Consider the following 14,120-nt stretch of genomic DNA (forward strand, 5'->3'; position numbering starts at 1 on the left):
TGTCATACCGGCATTTCCGCCCTCCCCGCCCTGGAATGCCCCGTTTTGGCCGCTCTTTGCTCCGCTTGCAAGCGCGGAGCACGGGGCTGTTCCGCACTGCCTAAAGGCAGCGCGGAAGGGGGGAAGGTCAGTTCCCAGGAAACCAGATATCCTAGGTCGGAGCATGGGCTCCGAGGTCGGTTCCCGGAAAACTAGATATCCTCCGGGGCTGAAATTTCAGAAGCAAACTGGAAAGCGATATGGTGCAAACAGTCAATAATATATCAGCCAGGATTAAGGAATCAGTACTGAAACTTGTACATAGATGGCAACTCATCCTGGTAAGACTACATTACATACATATTGAAGTACAGACATGCTAATGTACAGGCAATGGGAATGTAAATACATACAAGAACTCTGGGTAAAAGTATTAGGGGCATAATCAGATATGTCTGAACAGGTAAGTATTCCAAATCCTACTTTGGCCCCTTTTGTTAGGGCAAAGTAGCAAAAATAAACTCTTTGGTTTATTTTTGCATAAGCAATGTATGTTGAAGGAATATTGTAGAACGTGAAACAGGTTGGAGACCTGTTTGGAAACATTGTAACGTGAAACAGGTTACAATGTTGGAGACACATTTTATCCCAAGTGCTAAAAATTTGTCCATGGACAAAGAATTATGATGAATGTTATACAAATGGTCAAGCTCCAATTTCTCAACTGGTGCAGATAAAGATGGAAATGAGGATTCAGTGTGCTCAGTTGTTTCAGTTAGCATGTTTTGTTTATCGTAAAATATTCAGGGGACTTATACATCAGAGCTCGGTTTTGGAGGCTTTGGCAACATTTATTCATGGACAAGCTCACCCACCACATCAAAGGTTGTTAAAACTGAAAAAATGGATTCAGTATCCCACTCATCCTTTTCATGTGTCCATCATAATCCCAGACCCAAGCCCCTTCAGTAAATAATTACAGCTTTAAGGTTTTTTATTCCATTTCCAATGCATCTGAACTAAAATATCTGATAACATGGGCAGAGGATCTGACTCAATTCCTTTCTTAATTATGCCCAAAACGTACTTTGCCTTTTTCACAGCAGGTGCACACTGGGTTGACATTTTCACCAAGCTGTCTACTACAACTCCAAGATCTATTTCTTGGTCACTCACTGCTAGCTCAGCATATACATGAGGTTGGGAATTTTTTGCACCAGCATGCTTCACTTTACCCTTGCTTACGTTGAAATTCATTTGCCATTTTAATTCCCATTCTTCTCATTTGAAGAGACCCTTTTGGAGCTCTTTGCAATCCCCTTTCGTTTTAAACATCTGAAACAGTTTGGTATCATCAGCAAACTTGGTGACCTCCCTGTCACTCCTAATTCTAGATAATTTATGAACAAGTTAAAAAACACTGGTCCTAAAACCAATCCTTACAGGACCCCACTGTTTATGTGTCTCCATTGGGAGAACTGACAATTTATTCCCACTCTCTGCTTTCTGTTCTTTCATCAGTTACCAATCCATAACAGGACTTCTCCTCTTACTCCAGTGGTGGGAGACCTCAGGCCTGGGATCCCAATCCAGCCCTCTAAGGTGCTCCAGATGGCCACATCACCTACCCCAGGCCCCACCCCTTTTCCTCTAACCACCAAGTTTTTGTGGTTTCTTGGCCTTTCTGCAGATTTTTTTGCCATTCTAAAAGGGGGAAAATACCTCTCCTAAGGCTTAGTTACTGGCAGTTACCAGCCACACCCCCTTTGCCTTCATCCCCGAGACCTTCTCCAAAACTGAATTCACCCCTCGGACTAAAAGAGGTTCCCCACCCATCTTTATTTCATGAGTGCTAAGTTTGCTCAGGAGTCTTTGCTGAGAGACTTTGTCAAAAGCCTTTTAGAAGCCCAAATAAACAATGTCTACTGGATCACCTCTGTCCACATGTTTATTGACCCTCATGATTAGGGCGACAGGACATTATTTTCAGGAGCCATGTTGATTTTTTCATGCAGGACTTGTCCTTCTGTAGGTTTGATAATTTCATCTTTAATAATGGGTTCCATCAATTTACTCAGAACAAACATTAAGCTAACTGACGTGTAATTTCCTAGATGCACTTTGTAAAATTAGCATTACATTGCCCACCCTCCAGTCTGGTACAGAGGCCAATCTTGGGGACATGTTACATATTTACATAGATATAAAATAGTTACATATATCAGCAATTTCATATTTGAGTTCTTTAAGAACTCTCAGATGGATACTATCTGTCCCCGGTGAATTGTCAGCTTTCAATTTGTCAACAAGGTCTAAACTTTCATCTCTTGTCACCACTATTTATCCCAGTTCCTCAGACTCCCTTCCTGAAAACTTCAGTTCAGGATGTTTTGAACTAAAAAGATCAATTCACTCCAAGCATTTAAATGTTTTTTCTCCAGTGTGGATTCTTTGATGGACAGTAAGGTATGTGTTTCTACTAAAGCTCTTTCCACACTCCAAGCATTTATATGGTTTCTCTCCAGTGTGAATTATTTGATGTCTACTGAGGTGTGAGCTGCGACTGAAGCTCCTTCCACATTCCAAGCATGTAAATGGTTTCTCTTCAGTGTGAACTCTTTGATGGGACCTAAAGCTTGAGAACAAACTGAAACTCTTTCCACACTGCAAGCATTTATATGGTTTTTCTCCAGTATGAATTCTTTGATGACAAGTAAGGTCTGTGCTTTTAATGAAACTCTTTCCACACTCCAAGCATTTATATGGTTTCTCTCCTGTGTGAGTTCTTTGATGGACAGTGAGGTTTGAGCTCCGAATGAAGCTCTTTCCACACTCGAAGCATCTATATGGTTTTTCTCCAGTGTGAATTCTTTGATGGTCAGTGAGGTCTGTGCTTCTACTAAAGCTCTTTCCACACTCCAGACATTCATATGGTTTCTCTCCAGTGTGGATTCTTTGATGAGAAGTGAGGCTTGCACAGAAACTGAAACTCTTTCCACACTCCAAGCATTTATATGGTTTCTCTCCAGTGTGAATTCTTTGATGGACAGTGACTTGTGTGCGCATACGAAAGCACTTTCCGCACTCCTCACATTTAAATGGTTTTTCTCCAGTGTGAATTCTTTGATGGTCAGTGAGGTCTTTGCTTCCACTGAAGCTCTTTCCACACTCTAAGCATTTATATGGTTTCTCTCCAGTGTGAGTTCTTTTATGATAATTGAGGTTTGCGCTGCAACTGAAACTTTTATCACACTCCAAGCATGTATATGGTTTCTCTCCAGTGTGAGTCCTTTGATGGACACTAAGGTATGAGCTCCGAATGAAGCTCTTTCCACACTCCAAGCATGTATATGGTTTCTCTCCAGTGTGGGTTCTTTGATGATAAGTGAGACTTGCGCTGCAACTAAAAGTCTTTTCACACTCCAAGCATATGTATGGCTTCTCTCCAGTGTGAGTTCTTTGATGGACAGTGAGGTGTGTACTCCGAATGAAGCTCTTTCCACACACCAAGCATTTATATGGTTTCTCTCCAGTGTGGGTTCTTTGATGATAGGTGAGGCTTGTGCTGCAACTGAAGCTCTTTTCACACTCCAAGCATGAATATGGTTTCTCTCCAGTGTGAATTCTTTGATGGCACCTAAAGCTTGAGCTCTGATTGAAGCTCTTTCCACACACCAAGCATGTATATGGTTTCTCCCCTGTGTGAGTTCTTTGGTGGACAGTGAGAGGTGTCCTTGAATTGAAGCACTTTCCACACTCTTCGCATTTAAATGGCTGCTCTGCTGTGTGGATATTACAATAACTTCTACGTTTTGATTTAGTATTTAATAATGCTTCTTGGACTGCAATTTCATGGCAGTCGCTACCCTGAGAAGGACACGATTTATTCCTCCTTTTCCGATTTGATTCAGTTTTCCTTTTCTGTTCTCTCTTTTTATGTCTGTCTCTTTTCAATGTTACCCCAAGTTGTTCTCCCTCATTCTCCATTCCACGCTTGTCTGCTTCTGCAACAGATGAAAAACTGTTAAGAACCTGACTTAGAAGGGGATCCTCAAAACGTCATATAAACTCAATTTATGGTTGTGATAAAGAACTAAAAAAACATGGATGGGAGGCAGATCTTGCCAAGTAGTTAAAATATGGCAGTGCATTCTGACCATGGAGACATGGTTTCAGTTCACAGGTGAAACATGAAGCTCATTGGGTAGTCTTGGGCCAGCCACTGGTTAAAGGTTGGGCCACAACATAGAATCATATTGTTCTCACTTCCACGTCCAGCCACAGCCCAAAGCATGACAGCTAGAACTGTAGCAGCATGATAGTCACAAAGTGGCAGTCAAGAACTAGTAAATGCCAAGTCAGTCAAGAGGAAAATGGCAAAGAACAAACCAAAAAAACAGCAGGGAAAACAGGAAAGAGGCTGGGATGAACAAAGCAGCCTCATGGATATTAGCAAGACCTTCGGGGATGTAGGGAGCAGAAATTGCGCAGTTTTTTTAATGGAAACACAGCATATCAATAATTAAATTAAGAGAACTAATAATCCAGTGGACCGAAAGAAGGGGACTTAAGGTGCTGAATTACAGGAACAGTGCAAAATATGCAAGCATTCTGTTTTTGCATTTCTAAATGAGAAAAGGATGACCTGAAAGCAACGCTAATGGGAAAAGGAGTCCAAGATGAGTGGGAGCTTTTAAAAAAGGAAATTCTCAAGGCACAATCACAAACCATTCCAACAAGAAGAAAAGGTGGAAGACAACAGAAGAAGCCAATGTGGCTTCACAAAAAGCTTAGGGATGACCTGAAAACAAAAAAGGACACATATAGGAAGTGGAAAGAAGGCCAAGTAACAAAGGAAGAGTACAGGCAGGTAGCACAGAATTGCAGGGATGGCGTCAGCAAGGCTAAAGCTGAGAACGAGCTGAGGTTAGCGAGGGATGCTAAAAACAACAAAAAGGCTTTCTTCAGCTACGTGCATAGTAAAAGGCAGAGGAAAGAAATGGTGGTTCAGCTATTAAATAAGGATGGCAAAATGATAACAGATGACAAAGAAAAGGCAGAGGTGCTCAATTCCTACTTTGGCTCAGTCTTCTCCCAAAAGAGGGTCTATTACCCCCCTGGCAAAGGCGAAGTGCAGGCTGAAGGGGCAGGATTGCAGCTTGAGATCGATAGGCATATGGTCAAGGAACACCTAATGACTTTGAATGAGTTCAAATCTCCAGGGCCAGATGAACTGCATCCTAGAGTAATAAAGGAACTGGCAGAAGAACTCTCAGAACCACTGTCTATTCTCTTTGAGAAATCATGGAGGACGGGGGAAGTGCCAGATGACTGGAGGAGGGCTAATGTTGTCCCTATCTTCAAAAAGGGTAAGAAGGAAAACCTGGGAACTACAGACCAGTCAGTCTGACATCAATCCCAGGGAAAATTCTGGAGCAGATGATAAAGCAATCCATCTGGAAGCACCTTGAAAACAATGCCATGATTACTCGAAGCCAACATGGATTTGTCAAAAACAAGTCCTGCCAGGCAAATCTGATCTCATTTTTTGATCAAGTAACCTCCCTTGTAGACTGTGGGAATGCTGTAGACATCATATACCTCAACTTCAGCAAAGCTTTTGACAAAGTGCCCCATGATATCCTGATGAGCAAACTAGCTCAAAGTGGGCTTGATGAAACAACGATCATGTGGATCCACAGTTGGCTACAGAATCGGACTCAAAGAGTGCTTATCAATGGGACCTTCTCAAACTGGGGAGAGGTAATGAGTGGGGTACCGCAGGGCTCAGTCCTGTGCCCAGTGCTCTTCAACATTTTTATTAATGACTTGGAGGGGGAGGTGCAGGGAATGCTGATCAAATTTGCAGATGACACCAAATTGGGCGGGATAGCTAATACTTTGGAAGACAGAAACAAAATTCAAAGTGATCTGGATAGACTGGAGCGCTGGGCAGAAAACAACAGAATGACATTGAATAGGGAGAAATGCCAAGTTCTGCACCTAGGAAAAAGAAACCAAATGCACAGTTACAAGATGGGGGATACGTGGCTCAACAACACTACAAGCGAGAAAGATCTTGGAATTGTTGTCGATCACAAGCTGAATATGAGCCAACAATGTGATGTGGCTGAAAAAAAAACAAATGCTATTTTGGGCTGCATTCATAGAAGCATAGCTTCCAAATCCCGGGAAGTACTAGTTCCCCTGTACTCAGCACTGGTTAGGCCTCATCTAGAGTACTGTGTCCAGTTCTGGGCACCACACTTTAAGAAGGATGCAGACATACTGGAGAGGGTTCAGAGGAGGGCAACAAAGATGATCAGAGGACTGGAAACAAAGCCCTATGAAGAGAGACTGAAAGAACTGGGCATGTTTAGCCTTGAGAAGAGAAGACTGAGGGGAGATAGGATAGCACTCTTCAAGTACTTGAAAGGTTGTCACAGAGAAGAAGGCCAGGATCTCTTCTTGATCATCCCAGAGTGCGGGACATGGAATAATGGGCTCAAGTTACAGGAAGCCAGATTCCGGCTGAATATCAGGAAAAACATCCTGACTGTTAGAGCAATACGACAATGGAACCAATGACCTAGGGAGGTGGTGGGCTCTCCCACACTGGAGGCGTTCAAGACGAGGCTGGACAGCCATCTGTCAGGGATGCTCTGACTTGGATTCCTGCATTGAGCAGGCGGTTGGACTCGATGGCCTTGTAGGCCCCTTCCAACCCTACTATTCTATGATTCTATGATAAACAGTATAAAAAACCAGGGAGAGAGCAAGTCTTACCAAGAGAGGTGATGATCCCACAATTCTCTTCCATGACTTGCCTATGCAGAGCTCTCTGGTCAGGATCCATCCAAGCCCACTCCTCCTCAGAGAAGTATACAGCAACTTCCTCAAAGGTCACCAGAATCTGAAAGATAATGTAAACATTTCCTCCTCACAGATGACATAAAGATGGTCTACAACAGGGTTGGGCAACTTGCAGCCCTCCAGATGTTTTCGCCTACTATTCCAATCAGCACTTGACAACATAGCCGATGGGGAGAGATGATGGGAGTTGTGGCCCTCTGGATGTTTTGGCCTACAACTTCCATCATCCCTCCCCATTGGCTATGCTGTTGAGTGCTGATCGGAGTTGTAGGCCCAAACATCCCGAGGGCCACAGGTTGCCCACCCCGATCTACAAGCAAACTCCAAAAGGCTCATGAAAGCGAGGTAGCCGGTTATTAGCCTCCAGGTTCAAACCTTCATGAGTGTCATTCAGAGTCTTCCTAGTGGGCAGCAAGCAAAGAGGAGAGAGATTTGTTCGGGCCCAGGGGACAGAGGTACCCAGGCTGCACCCATCTGTCTCCCCAGTGATCCTTTCCCCTACCTGATCCGGTTGCATAGAAATGCTTTCGAGTCCACTGTGAAGAAGAGACGATTGAGTATGTATTGCCGACATCATTCCATCCCCTGCGAGAGAGAAAGGTGGTGGGAAACCAGCAGTGAATGCTTGTCTCAGAGATTAAGCCCATCTCTCCCCATCTGGGCCCTTGACCACAAATTAAAGTTCTGGTTTGCCTGATCAATAGGGGTCTATATGCTGAGCAGGGGAGATGGCAGGGGAGATCAGGTTTCATTCTCCCGTCCCGGCAAGCATCTCACTCTGTTGCTCAGCAGGAAACAGGTGAGAAGTGAGGAAGAGGGGAGATGCCTGCAGAGTCCCGACAGTGAGCTGTCCACGGAGGAACAGATCACTCTCCTCCTCCTTCTGATATGTAGAGAGGAGGGGAAGTAGCGATATGTACAATGTGTGTGAAGGGGAAGGGAGTGTATGGATGGCGTGGGAACTAGATGCAGCCATTTTTGCTTTGTCCCTGCCCACTGCCTGCAATCAGGCCTCAGAAGACTACCAGGAGGGAACAAAGTCCTAGGGTTGAAAAAGGTTCCCCACCGATGCAAAAGCGGGAAACCAAGTTGCAATAAGCCCCGTTAATCCTTACCCTGCAAAGTGGCACCTCTGTCAACCTCCTGCTTCATCCCTCTTTGTAGGGGACTCTTTCTGGTGCTTGATGAAGCCTTCGTTCCCTTAGAGAATATAGTGCCTGCTTCTGCAAACAGGCCATGCTCCTGAATCAGCAGTGAGGACCCAAGACATGGAATGAGAAGGCTTAGAAAAGGAATGATAGAGGCAAAGGACATGGGGCTTTGGGACACCCACCCTTGCATGATTTCCAGAAAGAACTGGGCAATTAGTAGTATATTTTAGGACATTCCCCCTCACCTTTGTGGCTCCCTCGAACTATCATGAAATGCTCTCACCTGCTGCTCTTCCTGCTTCTGGTCCTCTGCCTGACTCAGGAGGAAACCTTCTGCCAGAGACACCGCCTGGGAACTGGTTTCCGCTCCACATTCCCGGACCCAGCTCTCCATCTCCAGTGGAAGGACCATCAGGAATTGCTCCAGGATCACCAGGTCCAGTATCTGCTTCTTTGAGTGTTGCTCTGGCTTCAGCCACTGACAGCAAAGATCATAAAGTCGGCTGCAAACCTCTCGGGGCCCAACAGCCTCTTGATAGCGGAACTGCCGGAAACGCTGGTGCTGTACGTCTGAGCTGACAGTGTCTTCAGCCACAATCTTCTGCACAGTTTTTTCCTGACTGACCAAGTCTTGCTGGTCCATCTTTGATCTGTGCTCTGAGGCAGCCTCCAGGAATAACGAAGGATTGATTTCCTCCTCTCTCATTTTCTGTCTCAAGGCAAATATGGCCCTAATTTGTGGTGCTACCAAGTCCTGCAAAGCAAAATATTGTGTATTTTGTAGTATATAAAATTGTCACAGAAAAAGGATACATAAACAATTTGCTTACACCCAGTATATACACCCTTTATTTTATATTACATATATGTGATTATCACAATATATTACATATTACATATACATATAATTATCACAATATCTCTTGCTACCTGATCCTTTATGTATCTGAAGTGGATTGCGAAATGATTTTATTCCAGCTCCAAACCTGTGATATCTTTGATATCCTACATAATATTTTTCCAATATACTTTTAGAGGTTATATTCCCACAAAATATGAACAGAAGTATCTCTTCTTCTCCCACACCTCCAACACAAATGCAGTAAACTTGGAACATTTTTGAAATTCTAACTGGGGCAAAATGCCACCTATATATTCTTTAACAGAAGTTTCCTATTGAAGTTACATCTAACATGAATCTTACAGAATTTTAGAAACGTAACTCCATTGTTTATCAGATATAATATGTAATTCTCTGTCCCTGTTTTGTTTTACAGAATCATTTCTATTATTACATATATCCAACAGGCCTTTATAAATTTCTGATTACATCCATATTTGTTTCTCTGAGATAATATTTTCCCCAAAGGCGTGACGGGCCTGCCTATATCTCTTGTAACGTTTTGAATATAGCTTCTTATTTGTAACTATTGAAAAAACGACAGAGAGATTAGGATTCTTCTAATGAAAAATATATATGGGGGGGGGGGGGGAAGCTTTGTGCCCTGCAGCAACTTGGATCCAGCTTCTGTGCTCTGCTAAGATACTGTTTTTTCCCCTTCTGCTTTTTGTCCCCTTTCTCTTTTTATTTTTTTCATGCTCACATTTTAATACGTTCGTGTCCTTAAACCCCTCTGAGCGCCACCCGGCCACGTGCAAAAATGCATCGGTTAGCAGGGGGGAAGAGAAGGTAGCACTGATTAATGTGGGCGCTAACTTTAATCGAAGTACAATGGATTGACTGGGAGGCTCACCAGATCCACAAAGGGGGTACCGACGTAGCTCTCGGAAAAGCTGCAACCACTTTCCTCTGCGGGAAGAGGCAGGGCAGGAAAGGACTGCGGAGGAAGCAGCCTTGGCTATGGAGGACACCCTTCCTGTCCAAATTCCCTTCGCCTCTAGGAATCGACCTCAGTCCATTTAACCCTGAGAAGGCCAAGGATATTCTCTGTGGAGCTCTCATAGCAGCATCCAACGCAACATGCTCTGTACAGGGGGCTCTTTGGCCTCTCCTGGGTGCTCTGAATTTTTCCTCCTCTGGCAAAACTAGGAGGAAGCTGGCAGCGAAGGCTCTGAGCTGGTTTTGCTTTTCAGTGAATTGTTCTTCCCTCCCAGAAGCAGGAAATCCCTCCCTCCCTTCCTCTCGATGAATGTGAGAAGAAACGTTTCTACTGCTTTTGGTCCTCTAATGGTACTGATTCCCAGTCATCAGAGACAACAGGGAAGGCACCAATGCAAAGAAACAAGACAGGCAGGGCTGGTGTCAAGGGTTGGTAAGGCTGGGCACCTGCTGAGGACCCACACACCATCGTGTGTGTGATTCCACCAAGAAAATGGCACTCAAGGCAACTAAAAATCACAGGAACTTCTTTTTTAAAAAGGATAAACATGTTATTAAACTGATAATGATGTAAATATATTTTTAAAAATAGATAAAACACTAAAAAAAAATACAGAATGAAAAGAGGACCGAAACTAACAGACCAGCTCACACGGCGAAGACCTGCTCAGACAGAAACATCTTTGCCTGGTGGCGGAAGGACAGCAGAGAGGTAGCCAACCCAACCTGCCTGGCCAGGGACTTCCATAGCCTGGGAGCAGTCTCGGAGAATGCCCTTCTTTATGGCCCAGAGTGAATGCACCTTCTGCCCATCTGAAAAGGGGAAATTGTCCTCATGAGATTCCTCAGCAAGATGGAAATTACTGGGGGCAGGAAAGAGGGAAGAAACCGACTCTGGCCCGCTTGCACTGGCTGCTTGTATGTTTCAATATTTGTATACTGCTCTATATCGAACTCATATTTTGGAGCAGTGAACATAAAAGATAAAATAGTAAAAGGATAAAAAATTTAAAACATCATCTAGTCCAGCACCCTGTTACTCAAAATGGCCAAAGCTAACATAGGCTGACCAATAATGAATATATTTTAAGTTCTAAATCTCTGGCATTAAAGGGCATGGTATGCATGCTATACACATTGTGGACTGCATTATTTTGCAAGTCATCTGAAGCATTAGAAGCATCCTGGGAAGTGGATTTAGGGATGGTGATAGACAACTCCCTTTGGGACAAGTGTTTTTCCCTCCCCCCAACTCAATGTAGCTAATAAGGGCAAAGACTTTCAAAGTACTTCCTTAAGGGCACTTAAACAAAACCAGTGTGCACAAGATCTTCAGAACTGCTTCAGATAAATGCTCGAGAATGTGAAAGGACTAGTGCACATCCACTTGTGGTGGTCATGTCTACTGGTAGAGTCATTTGGGGACAATATTTTCAAAGGAATTAACAGTATGATCAAATAAAATGTTGCCAAGGCATCATTGCTTGCAATTTTATATATCTTACCAAAGGATTTACACTCTCCAATACAGCAAGACTTTATTTTACACTCATTGGGAAGTGAAAGGGACATTAGCTGAAGGATCTATGTAAGGGAGAGCAGCTTTTAAATGATGCTAAAACTGTTGAAAAATGCAGGGAAAATGGGTCAATTGGTTTCATGGTTTCAGTGAGAGCACTGGCAGGTAAATTTGTAACATTGCAGGAGGCAATGAGAATGCTAACAGAGTTTGAGAAATTATGTTCACAGTCAATCACAGTGATGAAGGGGATGTTCCCTAGGATTTATATTGTATTAGTGATGGAAACATATGGTGACTTGATGGGTTTAAAAGAAGCATGAATGGGAAGCCCACTTAGGGGATGAAATTTCAGAAGCAAACTAGTAAGCGATATGATGCAAACAGTCCTTGAAAATAACATCAGCCAGGATTAAGGAATTAATATTGAAACCTGTACATAAGATGGCACCTCATACTGGTAAGGCTACACTGCATACATAATGAAGTACAGGCATGAAGTACAGGTAGTGGGAATGTAATTGTATGTATATACAAGAACTCTGGGTAAATGTATTGGGGGAATGATCAAATATGTCTCAGCAGGTAAGTATTCCAAATCCTACTTTGACCCTTTTGTCAATAGACAATAAACTCTGGTTTAGTGTTGCATAAGCAACATATTTCACTTCTCTCTTAAGGAAGTTGAAAAGAGATTGAAAAATGTGAAGCAGGTTTACAATCTTGGAAGGACATTTTATCATAAGTGTTAAATGTTCATGGATAAAGAATTGTGATGGACTTCATATGAATGGTCAAGCTCCAGTTTCTCAAATGGTTGTGATACTGATGGAAATGAGGATTCAGTGTACCCAGATGTTTTTGTTAGCGTGTTTTATCGCAAAACTAAAATAAATGTGTGTATATGTATGTGTGTGTGTGTGTGTGTGTATATATATATATATATATATACATACATATATATATATGTATATATATATATATATATACACACACACACACTACACTTAGCAGCAACAAGAGCAATAATTACAGCACACAGAAAAACTTCAGTGGACACGTACGTCAAGGTTTCCTTTTGGAGGCTTTGGCATAATTTATTAATGGACCAGTTGACTCACCAGATGAAGGTAGTTAACAGGTCATGCACAGCCTAAAGTAATGTATGCAATACCGAACCCACCTTTTTGGTATGTCCATCATATATCCCAAACTCAAGCCCCTTCAGTAAATAATTACAGCTTCCAAGGTTTTTGATTCCGTGCCCTATGCATCTGAATTAAAATGGGCAGAGGTTCTGAATATTGCTATTCTTTGCATGATCTTGGAATATCAGTGACGTGTAGGCAATTGTTTCTCACTAGGTGCAAATGTAAAATTTAAATGAAACAGTTCTTAAATTTCTTTGTCATCTTTGCTACAGCAGATGAATATGGCTCCTTGCCTGGGATTCACTTATACTGTGCACTTCCTAAGTGGGTGTTCCTATATGAAATGTAAGTTGTAGCATGACTGAACCTCATTTTAGACTCCAAACAACTCTATAGTTTCTAGCCTGTGTGGATTCTTTGATGAATTCCAAGGACTTGTAGTGAAACAGTTTCCCTTTCCACATTCTAAGCATTTATGTGGTTCTCTCCTGTGTGGATTCATTAATGGCATGAGAGACTTTTTCCTTAAGCTGAAGGTATTTCCACACTCCAAACATTGCTTTGGTATCACCCCTGCATGCATACTGCCTCTGAAACTAGAGGTAATACATAGCCATCATGACTAGTAGTCATTGGTAGCATTATCTTCCATGAGTGTGTCTAATCCTCTTTTAAAGCCATCCAAATTGGTGGCCATCACTAGATCTTGTGGTAGCAGATTTTATAGTGACTATGTGCTGTGTGAAGAAGTCCTTCCTTTTGTCTGTCCTGAATCTCCCACCATTCAGCCTCATGGGATGGCCATGGGTTCTAGTGTTAGGAGAGAGGAAAATGTCTCTGTCCACTTTCTCTGGACCCTGCACAATTTTGTACATGTCTATCATGTCTCCCATTGCCTTTTTTCTAAGGTAAATCATCCCAGATAGCGTAACCTTTCCTCATACAGGAGTTGCTCCAGCTCCTTCATAATTTTAAAGATAGATATTTTTAATAGAGCACTTTTTTTTTTTTTAGAACTGGGAAAATAGGGTATTATTTTTGAAAGCACTGTTTCTACTTGTCAACTTGGGCTATTCCACTACAGCACAGCCCCACCTAGAGCAGAAAAGCAGGAAAGGAAAAGCTCTCTGTGTTGAGCTCAGATCTCAGTTCTGCAATGAAACTGAAAGGAGATACAGCAATTAACAGCCTCATGTAGAAATGCTCTCAGAAAGCAAATGTGATTGCAGGGCAGGTTGACTTGGGAGAAGACGGTACTTCAGATATCTTGGTTCCAGACTGAAAGATCCATACAGCCCTTTTTGGGGGGAATTCAGAGGAGCATACAAGGGTCTTATTCAGTTCTTCAGTGGTTCTGTGGGGGTGTCATTTAATGGGCTAAAGTTACAGGGAGACAGATTCCGGCTGAACATCAGGAAAAACGTCCTGACTGTTAGAGCAATACGACAATGGAACCAATTTCCTAGGGAAGTAGTGGGCTCTCCCACACTGGAGGCATTCAAGATGAGGCTGGACAGCCATCTGTCAGGGATGCTTTGACTTGGATTCCTGCATTGAGCAGGGGGTCTTATAGGCCTCTTCCAACCCTACTATTCTATGATTTTTCA

The 14,120-nt window shown here is 42.9% G+C and overlaps 1 protein-coding gene across 1 annotated transcript; it reads right to left on the minus strand.

Moving 5' to 3' along the window:
- Positions 1 to 813: 813 nt before the first annotated feature.
- Positions 814 to 10,122, minus strand: LOC146337074 (uncharacterized). Its single transcript, XM_084817024.1, has 6 exons — positions 9,758 to 10,122; positions 8,287 to 8,757; positions 7,968 to 8,094; positions 7,355 to 7,437; positions 6,766 to 6,892; positions 814 to 3,983 (listed from the first exon to the last, which is right to left on the minus strand). The coding sequence occupies exons 2-6, from the start codon at positions 8,707 to 8,709 to the stop codon at positions 2,389 to 2,391; spliced, it is 2,355 nt and encodes a 784-aa protein (XP_084673150.1). The 5' UTR covers positions 8,710 to 8,757; positions 9,758 to 10,122; the 3' UTR covers positions 814 to 2,388.
- Positions 10,123 to 14,120: the final 3,998 nt, after the last annotated feature.

Source organism: Heloderma suspectum, chromosome 11 (genome assembly GCF_057233095.1).
Source record: "Heloderma suspectum isolate Gila_16-S chromosome 11, 16-S_ref, whole genome shotgun sequence".
NCBI classification, from domain to species: Eukaryota; Metazoa; Chordata; class Lepidosauria; order Squamata; family Helodermatidae; genus Heloderma; species Heloderma suspectum.